Raw genomic sequence first — 21,671 nt, forward strand, 5'->3', positions numbered from 1 at the left:
GACCCTGGACTACCAGGGCTCAGGCCAGACCCCTTCCCAGACACTCTATTAGGTGAGTCTGCCTGGGTTGCCCAGCCCTCTTCCAGCCGGCACCCCTGCTTCGCTCAGCCACACAGTCCCCCTCCCCCACCCCTACCCCCCACTCCCATCAGCCTTTGCTGAGGCAGCCCTTTCTGGAGAGCTGGGCTCGGTGGGTCCACAGCACTCTCCCTGCCAGTGATGTTAATCCTCCCAAGAAAGTCAAACATTAGCCCAGGAAACAGCTTATGCCTTATATAAGGCCCCCCTGAGGGAGGCACAAACACCACTTGTTAGGGCTGAGCTGTCCAACCTCAGCAGCTGCCGGACCCTAGGACAGAGCAGGGACCTCGTCTCCATCTACCTCCAGCTCCTCCAAAGCCAGACCCAGCCACCAGGTGAGAAGGGATAGAGGGGCCTCAAGCCCAACACCCAGGACCCCTCCCTACCCCGCAAGGCCAGACCCTACTTTTCCACCATTTCTGGTAGAGTCTCTAGTGCCCTCTGGGACCTACTTGGGTTCTTTCTGCTATTCCAGCATGGAGGGTCCTAGCCCCAGGGAACAACCAAAAGTCAGGAGGCTTAGAGCTTAGGCTTGGGGAGGCCCTTCTTAACAGGCAGCCTGGGTCCTCTAGCCTTGTGTGTCTGCCTGAAGCAATCAGGACGTCCCCACCCAACCCCACTATCCATCCTGCATAGCCAATATCCAGCGCTGGTCCTCTTGGTCCTTTCTGTGTGGCCTGCACTGTCCCATACATGCAGCCTGTGTGACCAGTCTAGCTGAGCACACACATTCACTCACAAGTGCACACATACAACACACGCGCTCAGAGTCACCCAGCTGAGCTTTTTATGCTCCAACCTCAATGTACATGTACCTGTAGACACCTCTACGCCCACACACCTGGGCACACGCCCACACCTGATATCCCCCGTCTCTTCATGCACCTGGCTCATCCTTGTACATCCATACGTGAATCTATGCACACACCTGAGCCCCCACATCTTACACACACAAACAGCACCACACACTCGTGTTCACACACACATCTGGGCACGTCCTCATCCATATGCTTCTGCAGTCCTCCCCGGGCTCACGTGCACACATCCACACACACCTCCCCCCCACCTGTTGCCTTGCCTACAGTTCTGGCTCGTCTTGCCTGGAACCATGACCTTCCCCGAGATTCTGGACCGAGTGGGCAGCATGGGCCCCTTCCAATACCTGCATGTGACCTTGCTCGCCCTCCCAATCCTCGGCATGGCCAACCACAACTTGCTGCAGATCTTCACAGCCACCACCCCTGCCCACCACTGTCGCCCGCCTCCCAACACCTCTGCAGGGCCCTGGGTGCTCCCCATGGGCCCGAATGGGGAGCCTGAGAAGTGCCTCCGTTTCGTACATCTGCCCAACACCAGCCTGCCCAATGACACCCAGGGGGCCACCGAGCCGTGCCTGGACGGCTGGGTCTACAACACCACCAGGGACACCATTGTGACAGAGGTATGCCTGGCACCCCCTCTCCCTCCACTTACCTCAGGGACCCCATGTACCCTTACCGCTCGTGGACAGGAGAGAAAGCGGGGGGCCTAGTTTGCTTAGGGTTCCAGGACAGGATGCTGGGCTGGCAAAGAGCAAGGAGCTGGTATAGGTGCAGCCAACCAAGAGGGCTGGTTTCTTCACTCAGAGGCCAACTTTTCCTCAACAGATGTTGAGAGCCTGTTCTTTGGACGGCACAGTGCTGAGCTCTTGGGATACATAAATGCACTGTCCCTGCTCCCGAGGGGTCTATATCCCAGTGGGGGTAGAAACAATTAGTACTTCTTCAAAGTACTTTGGCTCTGACCTTAGACGGTGACCTGGCTCTGGGCTGTGTGTGGGGGCAGGTGGGGATGGGCATTGGAGGAAGTGATCCTGGAGCTGAGACAGGAATGGTTGACCAGACCCTGAGGGGAAGGAGGAAGATTCCATCTGCGCAGAGGTCCCAAGGTGGGAGGGGTGTGGAAGAGGATCTCACGGAGCAAAGGGTTGGAATGCTCCTGAGCAGACCCAAGAAACATCCCATCCACCCGCACAGGCACCCATGGGTTTGCCTCCCGGCACTCATTCCTCCATGGGTTTTGCTGACTTTCTCGTCTGCCATGTCCAGGAACTACAGAGTTAAATCAGACTCTTCAATGAACTGACAGGCCAGTCAGGGGACCGTGATAAGATGAAGATGAGGAAAAGGGAGTTGCCATTTACTGAACATCTACTAACTGCCAGGCGCATTTTGGTGCTTTGCAGACATTGTCTCATTTGATTCTAGCAATGATCCTCTGTTAAGGGTGATTTCTATCTCCCTTAAAAGATTTAACACACACACACACACACACACACACACACACACGATTCAGAGAAGGAAAGTGATTGTTCAATGCCACACAACCAGCTTGTTTCAGAACTGGAATTTAAAGCAAAAGCCCATAAGAGGTCCAGGGGTTTATGAGAGTTCAGTGAGGGCAAAACCATAGGATTCAAGGGATGCTTCATGGAGGGGGTGGAATCTGAGTAGAAGTCCCTCAAAGTCAGGATCCAGATTTTTGCCTCTGTAGAAGTACCTTGCAAAAGCCTAGTTCCACCCTACAGATGTGGACTCTTGGAATCCCAGGAGATGTAGCCTCTTCAAGGGAAATATTATTATCTCCAGTTCACAGATGAGGAGACAGGTTCAGCCTGACTCCCTGACTTTCCTTTGCTGGCAGAGGGAAGTACTAGATTTGAATCCAATACTCTTTACATTCAGAGTCTCTGTATTATAATTCCTTTGTTTAATAAAAAATTTTTTGGTACCATGTATTGAACGCAGGGGTGCTTAAACACTGAGTCATACCCTCAAACCTCTTTTTACTTTGAGAGAGGGTCTGACTAAGTTGCTTAGGGCCTTGCTAAGTTGCTGAGGCTGGTTTTGAACTTGAGATCCTCCTGCCTCAGCCTCCCGAGCCACTGGGATTATAGGCATGCACTACCATGCCCAGCTAAATATTTATTTATTTATAAGTACTTACTGTGTGCCAGACACTATTCTAAGCACTTTACAAATATTAATACTTTTAATCTTCTTGACAACACTATAGGATAGTTAGTATTCTAACCCATTTTTCAGATGGGGAAACTGAGGCATGGGGAGGTTAAGTAGCTTGCTCAAGGTTGCATCGCCAGTAAGTGGCAGACTGAGGTCCTGCACTCGGGCACCTGGGCCCAGAGCTGTGCTTCTGACCATTGCGTTAGCTGCTCTCAGAGCCCCTAGATTACATTTATTCCTGCTATGTTCACTTTTCCTCCCCAGCATCAAGCATAGCTCCTGAAATGCACCAAATATCCAAAAACACTTAGGAACAACACCTAGTGCTGAATACTGAGGCAGCCCCGCCTGCTCTCCAGGAGCCCACCTCCAGTGGGGACAGGTTCTCACCCCTTACGGGTAGTTTTGTGGGACATGCATGCTTCCGCGGCAGGGACTTTCAGCTGCTTCGCTCACCGCTGTATCTCTAACACCTGGAATAATGCCTGGCACAGAGGAGGTGCTCTGTGGAATAAATATTTGTGGAATGAATGAATATGTGCTTTGTAAACTCAGAGGGCTCTGGGAGCCCAGAGGAGAGGTTTCTATCCAGCCCAGAAGGGGGATTTCAGAGGGCTTGCTAGAGGACAGAGTTAGGGGGCAGGCTGAAGTGGGCAAGTACATGCTAGGCACAAGGCACAGTGTCGGGGGTCATATGCAAAGTCACAGATGCATGGAGAATGCAACACAGTCAGGATTGCAAGTGCTGGGAGCAAGCGGTGGGAATAGGGAGGCCCCTGGACATAGGACCAGGAAGGGCTGTAGAAAGGACCTCTGTATGTAACAAGGGCAATAGGGGGCCACTGAGAGTGGTGTTGCTAAGTAGGAGAGTGGCATGCCCAAACCTCCTTCTAAGAATTGTCACTTTGACTACACATCAGAGAGTGATTTGTAGTCCATTTTAGTCAAGCAGCAGGGTGACACATTAGCAAGTTGCACAGGAATTCAGGAAAGAGGTGACAGAAGGAATGGTTGAGACTGAAGCGAGAGAGGTTGGGAGTTGGAATCAGTGGGACCTGATCACTGAGTGGATGTGAGGGTGAGGAGCAGGAAGGAGCTGAAGATATGCCTGTAAGTTTCCTATGTGACTTGCTGTAAGTTTCCCTGGATGACTTGCTGTGCATCTGGGAAGACAAAGAGAAGGAGTAGTCACCATCCATGTCCTCAAAAAACATGACCTAGCAAAGAAACAAAAAACCTACGGGGAACAGTTAAGTAGCACCATCACTAACATTTCCTGCATGCTCACCCGGTGCCACACAGGATGCATGGTCCCCAGCCCACAATCTGTGAGATCAACCACATTCACTGAACCCCAAGAGGGTGCTGGGTGAACAGACTACCCAAAGATCAGCTCCCCACCACACTTTGCAGTGGCTCCTCCAGGTCAAGGAGTCTTTGCCGCCCATCTCTGTCATCGCAGTTCTGGATGTGTAAATAGTGCTCAGTCAGTGCTCAATGAAGGACCTGCTCCCTCGCATAGCGGGATGCGGACACTGTTGGGAAGTGGCTTCCTTTCCAGGTCATGCCCCTGGCAGGTTCCTTGGCAGGGAAGCCTCATGAAGAACAGAGGTTGAAGACCTTGTACTCAGTCAAGTATCAATTCATTCTGTGCCAGCCAAGTTCCCAGTCACTGTTCCAGTGACTAGACCAGTGTAGATCTACATCCCAAAGAGGTGCAGGGGTCCCAGTCCTCAGGGTACTGCATCTTTCTCCAGCTCAGATCTCATTTAGCTCTGTATCAGAATCTAACTCCCTAGGGACTCTCTATGAGATCCCACTGGACAAGTCCAAATGTCCAGACCCAGCCAGCTGCTGGTATCTACACAGCAAGGCCAGAGCCCTCTAATTTTTCTGTTCATTCAGCCACAAACATGAATGGGACTCCATCTGCTTGGGGTGGGGCAAAATGCAGTTCTGGCCCCCATGTGATAGAGGTAGAGCAGTAGCTGGATCTTACCTAGAGATGGATCCTAGCTCGGAGGCAGGGGACTGGATGCGGAGGGTAATGAAGAAGGCAGAGTTATTTGATAATGAGAGAGCTTGGTTCAGGTGACCCGATGAGCTTGGGATTGTCGAGTAAAGTCAGGCAACCAGAAATCACCTGACTCTACTGCCTATGAGGAATGTCACAATTCCAAAAAGTCTTGGTTTCCTCATCCATGAAAAGGAACAAGAAAGCAAGTGTGGAGATTAAAGGAAATAACCAAGAACAGCACTCAGCACAGGGCCTAGTGCCTGCAAAACATTCCATCAATGTCAGCGGCTGTTGCTGCTCTGTGGATGTTGATAGCGGAGATGTCTGAAAACAAGAGGATTCATCCTCACAGATGGTAGGGAGATCTTCCGGTAAAAAGGGGAGTCTTCTGTCTCAGCACTTCGTGGCTCACCCAGGTTCCCAGATTTGGCCAATCTTGATGACCCCCCTAGAGCTCCTCAGGTGGACCTGGTGGGTCACCTCCCCTCATTCAGTCCCCTCATCTGTAGAATGGGGTGAGAGGACTGAGCTGGTGGAGAGGGCTGGCCCAGAATGGGGTCTGGACGGGGGAATGGAGGTGGCCTCCCTCCCCCTTCTGATCCCCTAAGCTTTCCTGGCAGGGGTAACCACGAATTCCTTTCTCTTGGTGCTGCAGAGACCAGAGACGAGGTCAGGATTTTTCAGAAGGAGCTTTACTGGGACATTAAGAGGAAACAAAGCCCTTTCTATTATGTCTGGAAAGCACGGAAGCCTACATGCTGGGCCCTGGGTTCCCTGGAGCAGAGTGTAGCCCACAGCCCCACCCTATGGAACCTCAGCCCTGTGACCCTGGGGCCTGGGCCTGGATTTGCATGAGTAAGATGCAGTCCTTTAAAGCCCCCAAGATTCCTTTCTGGGCCTTGAGTTTCCCTATCCTACCTCCAGGGCCACGAGAAGCCCATCCCCAGCATATCAGTGAGTCACTGGAGGCCCGGTCACTGCTAGAGAAGGAAGGAGCCTGCTCAAGAGGTCTCCTAGAAGTAGGTCTGTACCCTGGAGGTTCCCCTGCGGAATCCCCAGTCAGCCACTTCTGACTTCTCTCCATCCCCATCACCAAATCCCCAGGCTGCCCAGCTCCAGGGCACTGATCCATCTCGCCTCCAGCCCCATTCCAGCTTCTGTCCCTACTGGTGGCCCTCAGCCCCGCCCCAGGTACCACTCCCTTTCACCTCTTTCCTAACCTCCCGTCCGAATCCTGGGTGGGGACCTGGGAGCCTCACCCTGACCACCTTCCTGGCAGCATGACTCCCAGTGACATCCCTGATCTAGAAAGTCCCTGATCCCATGCACAGGAGTCAGATCTCCAGGGTCAAGAACTCACTCAAAGCTACTGAGCTATAGCTTTGCATTCCTTCTCTCATGACCCTGCAAACCAGGCACCACTGTCCCCACTTTATAGAGTAACACACTGGGCTAGGTCCAGAAGGGAGACTTTTCAGACATGATGGTTCTGGCCCAGAATCCATACCCTACATCCTGCATCACAGGTGTACAATGACATGAGACAATAATAATAAGAAAGTATATTGTAAAGGCTGGGGCTGTGGCTCAGTGGTAGAAAACTCACCTGACACACCTGAGGCACTGGGTTCGATCCTCAGCACCACATAGAAATAAAATAAAGGTACTGTGTCCACCTACAACTAAAAAAAAATACATATTTTTTTAAAAAGGGTTGTGAATTGAAGGTCCACTGTTTTCCAGGTATAGTGCTGAGTGCTCTTCACTGAGTACATCATTTACAATCCTGAGAAGCAGGTACCACGTACCTACAGGTACAGAAGAGGATGCTGAACCACAGAGAAGTAGCTGTCTGAGGAACACATAGCTCTTAAGTGGCAGAGATGGAGCTCAAGTCCTTTTGATGCTCCCCAAGACCTGGCTCAGCCAGGTGGTGGCACATGCCTGTAATTCCAGCGGATCAGGAGACTGAGACAGGAGGATCATGAGTTCAAAACCAGCCTCAGCAACTCAGCAAGGCCCTAAGCAACTCAGTGAGATCCTATCTCTAAACAAAAATACAAAAAAGGGCTGGGGATGTGGCTTAGTGGTTAAGTGCTCCTGGGTCCAATCCCTAGTACAAAAAAACAAAACAAACAAACAAACAAACAAAAAACCTGGCTCATCCTCTTTGGCCCTTTTACCCTAGTCCCAGTTTCATCTGGGATCTAATAAGGCACAGGGAAGCAGCTATTCTCCCCAAGGTCTGGCCTAGTTCTAAAAGCCCCAATGTTAAGACAGGCTGTTTCCTTGCCCTAGCTCTAGGAAGAAGAGAGGATGTGTGAGGTCCTTGAAGTCAGTTTTCCACTCCTCCTGCTGATCATGGCGAATGGCTTGTCCTGACCTTCGTAGCCTACCTTCTGCCTTACCCTCAGAAGGGGTCTCCTGGCCACTCTTCTTGCTGCTGCTTCAGCTTCTAAACCTCTCCTCACCTCATACTTTGGACCTTGACCAGATCACCGGCTCCTACCTTGACCACCTCCTCCAACCATGATTCCATCCTGGGCCATGCTGTCTTGTGGTGGCTCCAAACAACAGATGCCACGTCTTAAGCCTTTCTTCTGGCAGTTCGGTCTCAGGGCGCAGCACACAGTGGGCCACTGGGGAGCTGTAGCAATAGGACATCAGCTGGGGGTTCATCAGACCTGAGTTTGAGTCTCTGCCTTGAAATAAACCAAGCAATGCTTGCACACATCATTTATCTTCTGTGCCTCTGGTTCTTCTAAAAATGGAGACAATAATGGTGCCTATTTCATAACACTATTATGACATTACTCACAAAGCTTTCTCCTGAGCCATAGTAGTCCTTATCTCTCTTCCCTACCACCTTCCTGGTGCATCAGACCATGCCGGAAGACAGGGAAGTGAGCTTCCTATCCATTGCTTCCAAAAGCCCATTCCCTTGGGGCTAAGATAAAACTCCAAGAAAAGAAAAAATAAATAACATTAGACTAGGATGCTGAGAGCAAGGGTGTGATGTACAATTGTCCAAAGTTGATGAGAAGAATGAACCAAGGCCATGCCGAGGACTGGCTAGAAGCACCAGGAAGCTAGTAACTAGATCCCTCCAACCAGCAAGTTACCTCTCCCTCTCTGGCCTCATCAGAAAATATGCATGATAACCCAGGGTTATCATTATTCATTAAACAAATACTAACATTTACTATTACTAACTTCTCTGATAGCTGCCAGGGATAAAAAGTCAAATGAGATGTTCTCTGTCCTCAAAGAGGTTGTGAACTACAGGAGAGGAAAACAAGTAAATAAGCGTGTAGAATGCTGCATGATATGCACCTGCTGGAGGTAAAAATGGGGCTGCAGGGAGCTTAAGGAGAGACCAGGGCCACCTCACCTCCACTCAGAGTCTGGACATGCTTCTCGGGTATTTATTCACTTCATACACATTTATTGGCCACCTTCTTGTGCCAGACATCCAGAAAAGAAGTTCCTGGCACTCAGAAAGGATGATCTTGACGTGAATTTCAAAGGATTGGCAACATGACCAGAGTAAGGGGATTGTAGCAAGTGTAAAAGCAAAGAGGAACCCATTGGCAATGGAGCTTTTGTTGAATCACAGTGTGACCTGATTAAATCCAAGGACTCCACCAGCCATGCATGCAGTCACAGTCAAAGGAAATACAAATCACTCTCTTTAATCGAATTTTCTGCCTCAGGTTTTCTTAACAGGGCCTTCTGAGGGGCTTTGCACAGCTAACTACACAGAAAGCATGCCAAAAGTCTCTCTAAATATCTTCCTCTCCCCCACATCCCAGGATGTCTTTAAAAACCTTTTCCACTCGCTCTGTATCTGGTTCCCTCATTACGATGCTCTTCTATTCCTAACCCCTTCCCCATTAGTGCCTATCAGGCTGGCAGATACTTCAGACATGCAGGAATCATGCAGCATACTCATTTCCTCGGGCTCTCAGACAAAGTACTACCAATTGGGGGCTTAAAACAACAGAAATCACATTGTCTCACAGATCTGGAGACTAGAAGTTCAAATCAAGGTGCAGCTGTGCTTTCTATAAAGACTCAAAGGAAGACTGCTTCCTTGCCTCTGCTGGCTTCAGGTGGCTGCTGGTGATCCTTGGCATTCCTCACCTTCTAGATGCATCATGCCCACCTCTGCCTCCCTCCTAACATTCTCCTGTGTGTCTCTTCTCCTCTTAAAAGGACACTGGTCATGGCAGACTAAGGGCACAACCTACTCCAGTATGACCCCACTTTAACTCAGCTGATTATATTCTGCAACCCTCTTTGCAGATGAGGTCCTATTCTGAAGCAATAGAGGGTAGAACTTCAATGTGTCTTTTGGAGGGACATGATTCAACCCACAACAGTTGCACATCTCAGATCTGAGCCCCAGGGTCTATGCAGCTCTACAGGGAAGCCATAACCACATTTTTCTTTCTATCAGTTCTGATGAGCTTCATTAACCATGAAATCTCTGGAAATCTCTGGGAGCAATTTAGAGTGCATTGAAGTTCAGATTTTTTAATCTTTAACTATGCAGCACTCCTCCTCCTCAGCTTCAAGATTTCATCAAAGAGTGATAACCCTCCAGTACACAATTTTCCATAGAAGTTTTTCCAGTCTGATTGTGAAAGAACCCTTCTCTCCTCACTGACATGTGGCTGTGTAATTTGTACTAGATATAATCCATCCCGGTATGTACTCATTCTGGCAATGTTGGTCAGTTCTCGTGGAAAGTGGAGTGTAGACCATATGACCTCTTCTTTAGATCTCAGCAAACCTCTCATCATCCCTCTGTTCTTTCTGTGGAATTTTCACTTGTTCCATTCTACAAGTATTTATTGAGTGTCTACTATGTGTCAGGCACTGTTCCAGGCAATTAAAGTACAGTAGTGAACTAAACAGACTAAAAGTCTTCCCCTCATCAAGCTGACTTCTTGGGGAAGAAATAGACAATAAATTTTTAAAACAAAGAAAGAGAGGCAGTATGCCTGATGGTATCAAAACCATAGAGAAAATGAAGTAAGGTAGAGAGAAAGAGTTTTCAGAGAGGGTATAATTTTAAATAGGAGGATAAAGGAAGGTCTCATTGAGGAGATAACATTTGAGCTAAGATCTGAAGGAGGTGTTGGAGGAAGCCAAGATCCAAGGAAAGAGCATTCCAGGTAAAGAGAAAGATGTATGCCAAGTCTCAGAAGCAGGAGCATGGCTGACAGGTGTATGGGACAGCGAGGTGACCAATTCATCCAGAGCAGAGTGTGAAAGGGAGCAGGAAGTAGGAGATGAGGGCAGAGAGACAACAGGGCTGCGGTGGGAGCAGATCTCACAGGGCCTCGTAGGCCATTCAGGTTTCTAACCCGTTCTAAACATGACTCAGAGTTCATTCTGGAATAATATTTCTTGTGAATCTCTCAATGTTCTGGTAGAAACTAGCTCATGACAGTTATTCTAAAGCCCACAAGATCTCAAGTCTCATAGTAGAAGCCAAGACCCAGCAGATATGGTCTCAGACAGTGGAGCAGGTGGCAGCCTCAAACTAACACAAGCAGATCTGACATTGACCCTCTCATGATCCAAACAGACCCTCGATTTCTTAAGACACTAAATACTGTTGAGGTTAGATAAAAATCTAATTTTCATTTGCAACTTCTTGTGGGCTGTATGAGGAAAGGCTGTGCTGCTATTACAAAAGAGTCAACGACAATTCATGGCTTAAAAAATACAGCAGCACTTTTCTCTTTCTCATGTTAAGAGTTGTATTTCAGGCTGATGATGGTGGGTATGCTCCGAAGGGTCATTTAGGAACCCGGACTAACAGCAGTTCTGACATTTTCAACTCCACACTTCCAAAGTTGTTCCAGTTGTTGTCAAGGAGAGAAAGCATAGAAGTCCATGGCAGGGATTCCTGTTAAGTGAATGAGGTAGAAGAAACATGTACCTTCCACTCACATGTCATTATCAAGGACCACATGCAGCTACAGGGTCACCTGGGAAATGTGCTATATACTATGGAAGAAGGGATGGATGAACTTATGTGGATAGTAAGCCTTTCCTCTAGATTTTCCCAAAAGGGTTTTATACAGCACATGCCACAAATTACTGTCTGTCTAGACATCCACAGGCCTGTTCCTTCCCATGCACCCTCACTTCCTGGTTTACCTCCCCCCACACACAACACACACACACCATCAGACTCCTTCTCTGTTAGAAGGGACCACCAGGCTTGCTGGCCATGCTGGGCCACTCTGGGACAGCTGAAAGACCTGGAATCTTCATCCAGCCCCATCCTCCCTCACTTCCAGCAGAGGAAAGTAGACAAGAGTTCCCTGGGATATGTGGTTCTCCCCCACACTGTTCTATTTCCAAAACATTCTAGGGAGGCATTGCTAATGAATAAAATTCTCCACTTCATTATACAAATAATTCAGGATGGCTGGGGCAAAGGGTGTGTGTTGGGGATTAGCAGGAGATTAGAGCAGACAGGTAGGCTAGGGCTTAGAAACCTGCCAATAGAGCTTTACCCAAAGGGCAAGAGGAAGCCAGCGAGTGCTTCTGGCAAGACAGAAACCTGGTTGGAGCTGGTGTTGTAGAAAGCCACTCAGGTTCTCAGAGAAGGAATGGAAAAGTGGGGATGAGAATAAAGGAGAGGCCAGAAGGTGGTCACAGTAATTCTCTCTGGGCCTCAGTCTTCTTGTCTATAAAATAGGGATGATATTAGCTCCTACATAATAAGGTACCTAGTGAGCCCTCAGTAAGCATCAGCTGTCATTATTAATCCAAGGAAAGAAGGTGAGCCCCACACTAAGGCAGCTGTAGTAGAAAGAGAAGAATCCAGATTCAGGAAATATATTTTTTTTTAAATAAGAAACTTGAGAGTCAGACAATTGTGGGGTAGGGAGAGAGGAGGTGGAATCGAGAGAGGGTTACCATCATCATCTCCCTTATACGTGAAATCTAAAGAAAGTTGAATTCCTAGCCAGATTTGGTGGTGCATTCTTATAACTCCATCTACTTGGGAGGCTGAAGCAGGAGGATAGCAAGTTCGAGGCCAGCTAGGCAAATTAGTAAGACCCTGTCTCAAAAAGAAAGAAAAAAAATTAAAAGGGCTAGGGATGTATTTCAATCCCAGTATTTAAAAAAAAAAAAAAGTTAAATTGCTAGAAGTGACAATAGAGTGACGGTGGTCAAAGGCCTTGGGGGAGGTGGAGGGAGTGAGTAGGTGGGGTTATTGGTCGAGAGATACAGACGGCACCAAGTTTCAGCTAGACAGAGAGTAGGTTTTAAGATCTATTGCACAGCAGGGTGACAACAGCCAATAATAACACGCTGTATAGTTCAAAATAACTAAGATGAAATTTCATATATATATCATCACACAAAAAAAAGTCAACTGGGCTGGGGATGTAGCTCAGTTGTTAGAGTTCTTGCCTCACATGCACAAGTCCCTGGGTTCAATCCTCAGGACCTCCACCAAAAAACAATGTCAAGTAAGTGAGGTGATAGTATGTTCCTCTTCTTGATTTAATCTCTCCACATATATCAAAACATCACATGGTTCTCCATAAATGTAATACAATTATAACTCATTGATTTAAAATAATATAAATTTTTAAATAAATATTTTAAAAAGGGAAAGTTGCCAGTCACTGAGATTGGAACCTCCCAAAGGGTGAGGTGACAAGTCCCCCCGAGTCTGAGATGGGGGTGTGACATCGTCCTGGGGTGTTTTCAAGTAGGCAGCAGAATCTCCTGGTCTGGAGGCCGGAAGAGAGGTTGGGCTGCAAAGACGGATTTGGGATCTTCTGCGTAAATAAAAATGGAAGCCATTGGAGCAGAGAGCATATGTGGGGAAAGCCGCAGAGAAGAGGATCCAGGAGGTGCCCTGGGAGGGCTGTAAGGGCTGGGAGGAGAAAAAGGTGCTGGGGAGGGAAAGGAGGACTGGTGACGAGCAGGGGGGTGGGGGGCGGAGGGAGAGGTCAGCAGTGCCCATGGTGCCGAAGGCCCAGCCAGTTCAAGATACAGAAGATCCCATTTTGTTAGTGAAAAGGGAATCACAGGGGCTTTGGGGAGTGCAGCTTCAGGGGCTGGTGGGGACAGAATTGAGAACCGAGTAGAGAGAAGAACAGGGAGATGCAAGGGAGAAGAGAAATAAAGTGGATGTGGAAAGGAAAGAGGCTTTACGTTGCAGAGATTTGAAGACACACGAATGTTGGGGAGGAGTCAGGAGACAGGGAGACTGAGGAAGGGGGATGGAGGGAAGTGGAGAGGCTACGGCACACGACCTATGGAGGAGAGAGGGTGAGGCCAAGGGTCCAGGCAGTGGGACTGGCCTTGGGTGTCAGTGGGGAGGGAAAGAGGCAAATAGTCACAGGGACATGGGCAAGTTTGGAGGGAAGGAGGAAGGAGGCTGGGACAGATCTGGATGGAGCAGCTGAGAAGACTCTAAGCCATGTGACACGCCACACATGCTTGAGAGATGTTGTCATGACACAATCATGGATCAGGGACCCACAGGCCCAGGCAGACCCAATAAGCCGCCCGGCCAGGTAGAAAGAGGAATTGGTGCTTGGGAGGTAGGAGCCAGGTTCAGGGAAGCCAAGCCACGGTGGTGGGAGTGGGAGCGTGGGTCAGATTCAGGTCTGCGCTGAGCTGGCCTGGCCCTGCCTCATTCCCGTGCAGTGGAATCTGGTATGCAGCTCCGGGAAACTGAAGGAGATGGCCCAGTCTATCTTCATGGCAGGCATCCTGATTGGAGGGCTCGTGCTTGGAGAACTGTCTGACAGGTGAGAGCTGGGCACAGCCCACGGTGGGGTGGGGGGAGCAGCCTCTCCCCACTCTGTTCGGCCCATGCCCTCTCAAAGAGGAAAAGATCTGGGAGAGATAGGAGAGATGGGCCTCTCTGGGGGACCTTGGGCAAGTTCCATTCCTTTCTAGGCCACAGCCTCCTGTCTGCCCCAGAGCCTTACAACTTAAGTCTTGGGGCCTCCCCACACCCAGAGGCCTCCAGGTTTCTGGACACAGCATGATGATTGCACAAAGGCAGTACAGATGGACTGCTTAGAGATAAGTGGTCTTTTGACCCCTGCTCAGTCAGCTAAGTTAGGGTTGGAGGAGATAACTCATTAACTCAACACTTTAACCACAAACTTGTTGAAAAACAGCAATTACAGCAAGGATTTATCTGGGGAAGGAGTTATGTGTTCTACCTGGTCCTTGAGCCGCAGTGGGGAGGCAAAGGAGGGGTCCAGCCCTTTGCCCCAAAGCCTGCAGAGTCACTCATCTTGGCAGGCACACGGTGGCTAACCTGGCCCTTCCTCTCCTTTGAGCTGCAGGTTTGGCCGGAAGCCCATCCTGACGTGCAGCTACCTACTGCTGGCAGCCAGCGGCTCAGGCACAGCCTTCAGCCCAACCCTCTCCTTCTACATAGTCTTCCGCTTCCTGACGGGCTTCAGCATCTCAGGCATTGTCCTGAGCACGGTCATCTTGAGTGAGCCACAGGGGGCCAAGGAACTGGGTTTGGGGGTGGGGGTCACCAGCCAAATGCTGAGAAAGCAGGTCTGAGCCTGGTTCAACCAGAGGACTCCCTGGGATCTTGGTCAAGGTGCTGCCCCTCTCAGGGCCGCAGAGGCCCGCTCTGAACATAACTGCCCTAAGGCATAATAATGGCAGCTATCCATCTGAGGACTTACCCTGAGCCTGGCACTCCACTAGGTACAGTCACATTTCGCCCATGGGCAGGAGTGAGTGATGCTGGTTATTTATATTATAAAGATGAAGAAACTGAGGCAAAACAAGGGAAGCCACCTGTCCCTGGAAAGGCAGTGGTCAAGAGTGTGACCCAGAGGGACTGGAGATGTAGCCCAGTGACTGATCACCTGCCTACCTCAGGCAAGGCCCTGGATTCACTTCCCAGCACTGCAAAAAATTAAAAAATAAAAATAAAAAAGAGTGCGAACTGGGAGTAGACAGACCATGGTTTGAGTCTGACCTCCTTGGACCTCAGGTGCAGCATTTGCAAAGTAGGGATGGTGAATCCTTAGGATTAGGAGCAGGCCAAATAGCTATTGAAAGTAGGAGCCGGTGCCCCTTCACAGGGAGGTGCCTGGGCCCTAACAGGAGCTAATCTGATCCCTGGACTCTTTCCACAGATGTGGAATGGGTGCCCACCTGGATGCGGGCCATCTCGTCGACAGCATTTGGGTACTGCTACACCACTGGTCAGTTCATTCTGTCCGGCCTGGCCTATGCCATCCCCCAGTGGCGCTGGCTACAGTTAACAGTGTCTGTTCCCTACTTCATCTTCTCCCTGTTGTCCTGGTATGTGAGCCTCTCCTTTTCTCCTCCCTCCTCAGCCTAACCTGGCTGACCAACTCTGTCTATCCCCAGCACCCCAGTCCCAGAGGCAAGGAAGAGCACCGAGGGTGGGGTAGTACCTAAGCAAGGCATGCTGCAGGAAGGAGCACAGGAGGGATCTTGGGGCTGCCTGCAGATGAAGAAGGGGGTGAGTTGAGATGGATGGGATGGAGCCAAGCTCTGAAGAGCACAGAAGTCCAAGGAGGCTTCAACTTCATGTGGAGGGAGACAGAAAGATTTCTGTGGGACTTTCAAGCCTAGCCAATGTTCTGTTTGTGAAAGAATGGTCCCACGTGGGTGGGGACAAGCAACAGAAAGGAAGGAACTATGCAGGCAGGAGGATTCTGGGGAATAAATATGAGAAACACTTTGAAGGAAGAATCTGCAGGATTGGGGATGTTCCGGATTTGAAGTACAAAGAGTAGGAATGTCCAAAGAGAAACTCTGGCCTGGGGACAGAAGTGTGTGGGTACAAGACACAGAGTGATCAGAGAGCTCATTATCAGCATATAGAACCTAAGCCCACACTGAGAGACAAGAAATGAGCCTCTATAGCTCACTGTTGAAGCCAACGTACTGAAAATCACAAATGAGCCCAGGAAAAGTTATGAAATCTTGCAGCAGTTTTTTTTTAATTGAACATTTATCATGTATAAAGGCCCTATTCAACGTAGACATCAGCCTACATTGTCTCTGTTTTTCATGGCATCTCCCAAGGTTACTTGGAAAGGTGAAGAATTGAGATAGAATCTCTACTTGGAAATAAATGTAGCCCTTCGAGGGTTGAGATCTGGGGATGACAGAGCAAGAGAGATGGTCAGAGGGCCCAGGGGGGAGCCCAGAGGCACATCCACAACCTCAGATGGGAACAGAGTAGGAGTAGTCAAGGTTAGGAGAGAAAATAGGAGCAGGTGTCAGCAGAGAACAGTCAAGGGCTCAAGCCACTTCACTGTTGACTTGGGGCAAGTTTTCCTACTCTGAACCTCAAAATTTCTTAGATAAAATAGGAATACTGTTAGCCAGAGTTTTGTGATTCTGGTCCACAGGAAGACTCACTAATTGGAAGCCATTGCCACCATTATTCTCAGGGAAAGAAGAAGAGTTCAGGTCCTGCCCATGGCCTGTGGGTTCTTGATAACCTTGGGGACAGCAGACTCAGAAGATTGCCAGAGCAGAAACCAAAACCACAAGACCATGAAGGTAGATAGCAATAGGTCCAGGAAGCCATCACCGTAGCTGAAACCAGGAGACCAATATCAATTTCCAAGGACCTCACCAGAGCTAGGCTCTGAGAACCTTTGGAGGTCACAGCTGGCGCTCACCCTACTTTGGACCAGCCTTTTCCAAACAGCACTCCTTTCTCCCCTCACCCTGTCCTTCTCCATTCCTCGTCACCTAGTCCCTCAGGTGACTGCTCAGCATAAGTCAACCCCAAAAGCCTAGCCTGGGACACAGTAGAGTAGCGCGCACACACACACACACTGCACACTATACACATACACACACACACACACATATTGTTGGTCCTTTGCAGACACAAAGAATCCTCCAGCCCATTCCCTAGGCCACAGCCCTCACCTTGGCCTAAAATCTCCTTCCCAAGCTTCCCCGAGACTGCAACCCTGACCTTTCTTCAATAAAGAGATGGAAAATTCAGCCCAAGAAAAGCTGGAGGGGTGCACGTGCAGGACCCTCCATGTGTCCAGCCTTGAACATGCCATCCCCTCCCCAGGCTCCACCTGCCCTAGCCTAGGGCCTGGGGCTCTCAGCCAAGGAAGACACCCAACAACAACAAGACACTCAGGTGGGGGGCAGAGGAAAGTCTCTTTCAGAAGGGAAAGAAGAGAATACTGGAATTTGTGCTGGCTACAGGCAGCCCAGGTGCAAAGTTGGGCCAAGTTTAAATTCCACGGAATTTGCCATCAGGCAGCTCAGGTTTCTAGACTTCCTACCCTTTGGCCCTGGCTGCTGATGTTCTTCCAGCCTCTCACTCTGGAGTGGGAGGAGCAACTGTGACTTGACTCTGGCCCCCAGGTGGATACCAGAGTCTATACGCTGGATGGTCCTAAATGGAAGGTTCTCCAAGGCCCTGAAGACACTCCAACACGTGGCTGCCTTCAATGGCAAGAAGGAGGAGGGGGAAAAGCTCAGCTTGGAGGTAGGGGCAGAGAGAGATTTTAGTCAGGGGCTCTGCTCTAGGGCTGCCCTCCACTCACTTCTGTTTCCTATAGTCACAGCCCACATCCCATCTTATCCCCCAAATTAATTCTTCTAGTGGGACCGGTTTGTGCCTCTCTCCCTTCCTTTCTTCTGCCCACCAGCTAGTCCACTAATAGCACCCCTGCCTCTCCTCTGTCCCAAGGAGCTGAAGTTCAACCTGCAGAAGGACATCTCCTTGGCCAAGATCAAGTATGGCACAACTGACCTATTTCGGATACCCATCCTGCGCCATATGACCCTCTGTCTTTCCCTGGCCTGGTAATGTACCATCGCTCTCTCCCATACTTGCCAAGGCAGGGGTGATGAATAGGCCTCCAGTAGTCTCACATAAGGGCGATACCTAGGGCATCTGCAAAAGAGGTCAAGGGGCTACCTCCCCTGAGCACCACAGTCCAGACTCAGTCCCAGATATCTGCTGCATCCCTGCCCCACAGCCACATTCAACCAACAGGGTGTGCTTCCCTCTAAGGTCACACAAACGGCCTCCACCCCCAGGGTAAACGCACTAGTACATCCCATCAATGGCTGTTTCCCCAAGCCTGACTCTGGGCATTGCCACCCTCTGGCCCAGCTCTGCCCTCTGGAACCCCACAGAGCAAGGCTGACCCTCTGGACTTCAGACTTGCAGACAGAAATTATGTGTCTCCCAAGTTTTCTCTTCTGTCTGACATTCTACAACTTCCTCAAAACCCTTTCTGTGACCTGGTTGTGAGACCGCTCTCCATCCTGACCATCTCTATATGATAGTATATAGAGATGTGATATATCAGCACCCTGCAGAAAGGATTCCACAGTTCCAAGAGGGGAAGGAGAAGCACTTGACCCCTATGCACAGCTCGACTTTTACCTCCTCAATCCAGATGTTCAACTGCTTCCTACCAAGAAAGATTATTTATTGCCTCCTTTGGTCTCTGAGAGTCCCTCCAGTCCCATTATTCTCTAGAGAATAATAAGGGCACCTGTGCCATGACACCCTCAACCATGCCCATGTCAGACATGTCAATCAATCCCAGCACGTTTGCACAGAATGTAGACGCAATCTCAGAAACCTCAAAATTGCCTCAAGCACTCCCCACCAATCAGTTGCAAATGGTACAAGAAATGAAACTATTCACCATTCTGGTGACCCAGTGACCAGTATGGGACGAGGCCTCAGCCTGGCTGCAGATGTTAACCAATCCCTCTCTGTCCCTCAGGTTTTCCACTGGTTTTGCCTACTACAGCTTGGCTATGGGGGTGGAAGAATTTGGTGTCAATCTCTACATCCTCCAGATCATCTTTGGCGGGGTCGACATCCCAGCCAAGTTCATCACCATCCTCTCCATAAGTTATCTGGGCCGGCACATCACTCAGGCCATTGTGCTGCTTCTGGCAGGAGGGGCCATCTTGGCTCTCATCTTTGTGCCTTCAGGTAAGAGGCTGGGGCTACCCCAGAACCCTCAGATGCCACAGGCTAGAAAGTGGGTGACCAAGACTCCAACTCTGTTGGCTCTGCCTCTTATTCACCATGTTGCCTTGAACTGGTCCCTACACTCTCTGAGGTCAGGTCTCTCTTCTAGAAAATAATTCAGTTGGGCTAAATGATATCAAATCTCTTTTCCAGATGTCACTCGGACTGGGCAAAATATGGTAGAGTCTGAATAGTGTGAGGAATTGCTTAGGAACTGAGCATGTCCTGGGCTCATCACTGCAGAGAAGGATCTGAAATGGGGAAACAACAGAGTCCAATCCATGAAAAACACCCCAGTATAAACTTGGAAAAACCACTTTTATTGTATTTATGTTTACTGATGCATGTACATCCTTCCAAAAGAACTTGAGGTATTTTAGAACAAGAACAAGTTTAAGTGGGAATAGGAATTGGGGCCAGGGGAAAACACAAACACAGCAGGACATGTGTCAAGCATGCAAAGCATTAGGAATAACAGAGGGGCTACTACCTTTAAGTTGGGGTATGAGCTTCCTGGCCGCTAAAGCAAAAGAGGAGGCAAAGTCTGCTAAAGAATAAGAATACTTGAGTCCTCCTTAACTCCAAGGTCCTCCACATTTTCTTCCCTCTGCAGACATGCAGATCCTGAGGACAGCGCTGGCTGTGTTTGGAAAGGGATGCCTGTCTGGCTCCTTCAGCTGCCTCTTCCTCTACACGAGTGAACTCTACCCCACAGTTGTCCGGTAGGTGCTGGATTTGGGAAAGGCCCAGCCAAAGGATACAGGGCCAGATGGGAGTGTGGCATCCTTCTACCCCCCAACCCAGGGGTCCCAAGGCCATCCTTTAAGAACCCCACACACAGGCTGCCAACCCTTTCTAAACCCCCCCCCCCAGGCAAACAGGTATGGGCATTAATAACCTGTGGGCCCGCGTGGGAAGCATGCTAGCCCCACTGGTGAAAATCACGGGTGAGGTGAAGCCCTTCATCCCCAATGTCATCTACGGGACCATGGCCCTACTGGGAGGCAGTGCTGCCTTCTTCCTGCCTGAGACTCTCAATCGGCCCCTGCCAGAGACCATCGAAGATGTGCAAAACTGGTGAGTTCTCCGCCTCTGGCCCCCACCAGGTCTCCGCCTGGGGAAAACAGATCAGGGCTCAAGTCTTTTCCTGAACTTTCTGTCTCTAGGCGCCATCAAGGAAAGAAGAGAAAGCAGGAGCCAGAAGCAGAAAAGGCATCCCAGAGGATCCCTCTGAAGCCTTGTGAATCAGGCCGGGACCCCAGCTGAGGAAAAGGGACCCTCCTTTCCCAGTCCTCCAGAGACTGATCCCCGCCAAGATCCTGCCTGCCTCTGGGCTCCGTGGGTACCCTGGAGGTTGGGGGGAGGGCCAGGATGGGTCCATGCTCCCAGGAAAAAAGCCTTTGGAGAAGCCAGTGAAGGCATCTCCACCACCACCTCCTTCACCAGAGTCCCCATCCCATCCCTGGCCAGTCCCAAGTTCGAGCCACACCCCTGCACTCATCCTCCCTGCCATTCTTCTGTCTATCCTTTTTCCACTGTGTCCCAGCCTTCCCCTGGTGTCCCAGCCTTGTTCTCCTGAGATCCCCTGAATCAGTCCTAATAGTTTCTTCTTCTTGTTCCCAATTCTTTTCTTCAATGGGAAATTTCAATAAACAGCAGTAAAGAATTTAAACCATGCCGCTCAGAAATGGAGGTAAGGAAGGAGACCCGTACCATGTGAATATGAGAGCACACACATCTGTCCATCTGTGCCTGGATGTACATACAGATATGGACACCTGGTTATATGCAAGTTGGGTAGATGTGAACATGTGCATATGTCCTAGTCTGTGCTGTTATGACAGACTGCCAGAGGCTGGGTACTTTATAACAATATAAGTTTATTGTTTACAGTTCTGAAAGCTGGGAAATCCAAGGTCAATGCACCAATATTCAATGTCTAGTGAGGCCCTTCTTGCTTCTTCCCCATGTGTCAGAATAATGCAAGGTCAGAAATCTAAATCTGGAAACAGAGCTATGTCAGTCAGCTTTCCGTCACTATGAGCAAATACTTGAGATGAAAGCTTAAAAGGAAGAAAAATTTATTTTGGCTCAGGTTTCAGTCCATAGTCACTTGGCCCCCTTGCTTTGGGGCCAAGGCAGAACATCACGGCTGGAAACACGTGGTGGAGCACAGCTCACCTGATGAACACCAGGAAGCAGAGAGAGAGGAAGGGGACTCAGGGGCACACCCCCCGACCCAACTTCTTTCTACTAGGCTCCACCTCCTAAAAGTGCCACCACCTACCAATAGTGCCATCTGCTACATCCAAGCCTTCAACACATGAGTCCTTGAGGGACATTTACCATCTAAACCATAACAGGATCCCTATGACTTCATCACTTCCCAAAATGTCCTGCCCCTTAATACCACCACAACAGGGATTAAGTTTCAACATGAGTTTGGGGGACATTCAGACCGTATCAGCATGATTGTGCAAGTGCTTTGAGGTATGTGCCCATCTGACCTGTGCTTGGAAACAGTGTGTGTCTC

The 21,671-nt window shown here is 49.7% G+C and overlaps 1 protein-coding gene across 2 annotated transcripts; it reads left to right on the plus strand.

The window, feature by feature from the left end:
- The first annotated feature begins 258 nt into the window (after positions 1 to 258).
- Slc22a8 (solute carrier family 22 member 8) lies at positions 259 to 20,810 on the plus strand. 2 transcript variants are annotated; one of them, XM_046445477.2, is made up of 11 exons: positions 259 to 416; positions 1,166 to 1,522; positions 13,795 to 13,898; positions 14,448 to 14,602; positions 15,264 to 15,432; positions 17,503 to 17,626; positions 17,831 to 17,946; positions 18,885 to 19,099; positions 19,752 to 19,860; positions 20,012 to 20,215; positions 20,305 to 20,810. In XM_046445477.2, exons 2-11 carry the CDS (start codon positions 1,190 to 1,192, stop codon positions 20,402 to 20,404), a joined length of 1,629 nt encoding a protein of 542 aa, XP_046301433.1. In that variant the 5' UTR covers positions 259 to 416; positions 1,166 to 1,189; the 3' UTR covers positions 20,405 to 20,810. The 2 variants fall into 2 exon arrangements, with proteins under 2 accessions (XP_046301433.1, XP_046301434.1); XM_046445478.1 differs by lacking the exon at positions 1,166 to 1,522 and having other exon boundaries at positions 311 to 416.
- The last annotated feature ends 861 nt before the right edge of the window (positions 20,811 to 21,671 follow it).

The sequence above is a fragment of the Marmota monax genome, unplaced genomic scaffold, assembly GCF_021218885.2.
Source record: "Marmota monax isolate L192 unplaced genomic scaffold, Marmota_monax_Labrador192_F-V1.1 WCK01_AAM20220418_F8-fsc00038, whole genome shotgun sequence".
Classification (NCBI taxonomy): domain Eukaryota; kingdom Metazoa; phylum Chordata; class Mammalia; order Rodentia; family Sciuridae; genus Marmota; species Marmota monax.

Coding starts and splice junctions, on each gene's coding strand:
- Slc22a8 (XM_046445477.2), top strand. CDS start 1,190: ATGACCTTCCCCGAGATTCTGGACCGAGTGGGCAGCATGGGCCCCTTC. Junction 19,861..20,011: donor CTCTACCCCACAGTTGTCCG/GTAGGTGCTGGA, acceptor CCCCCCCCCCAG/GCAAACAGGTATGGGCATTA. Junction 20,216..20,304: donor ATCGAAGATGTGCAAAACTG/GTGAGTTCTCCG, acceptor TTCTGTCTCTAG/GCGCCATCAAGGAAAGAAGA.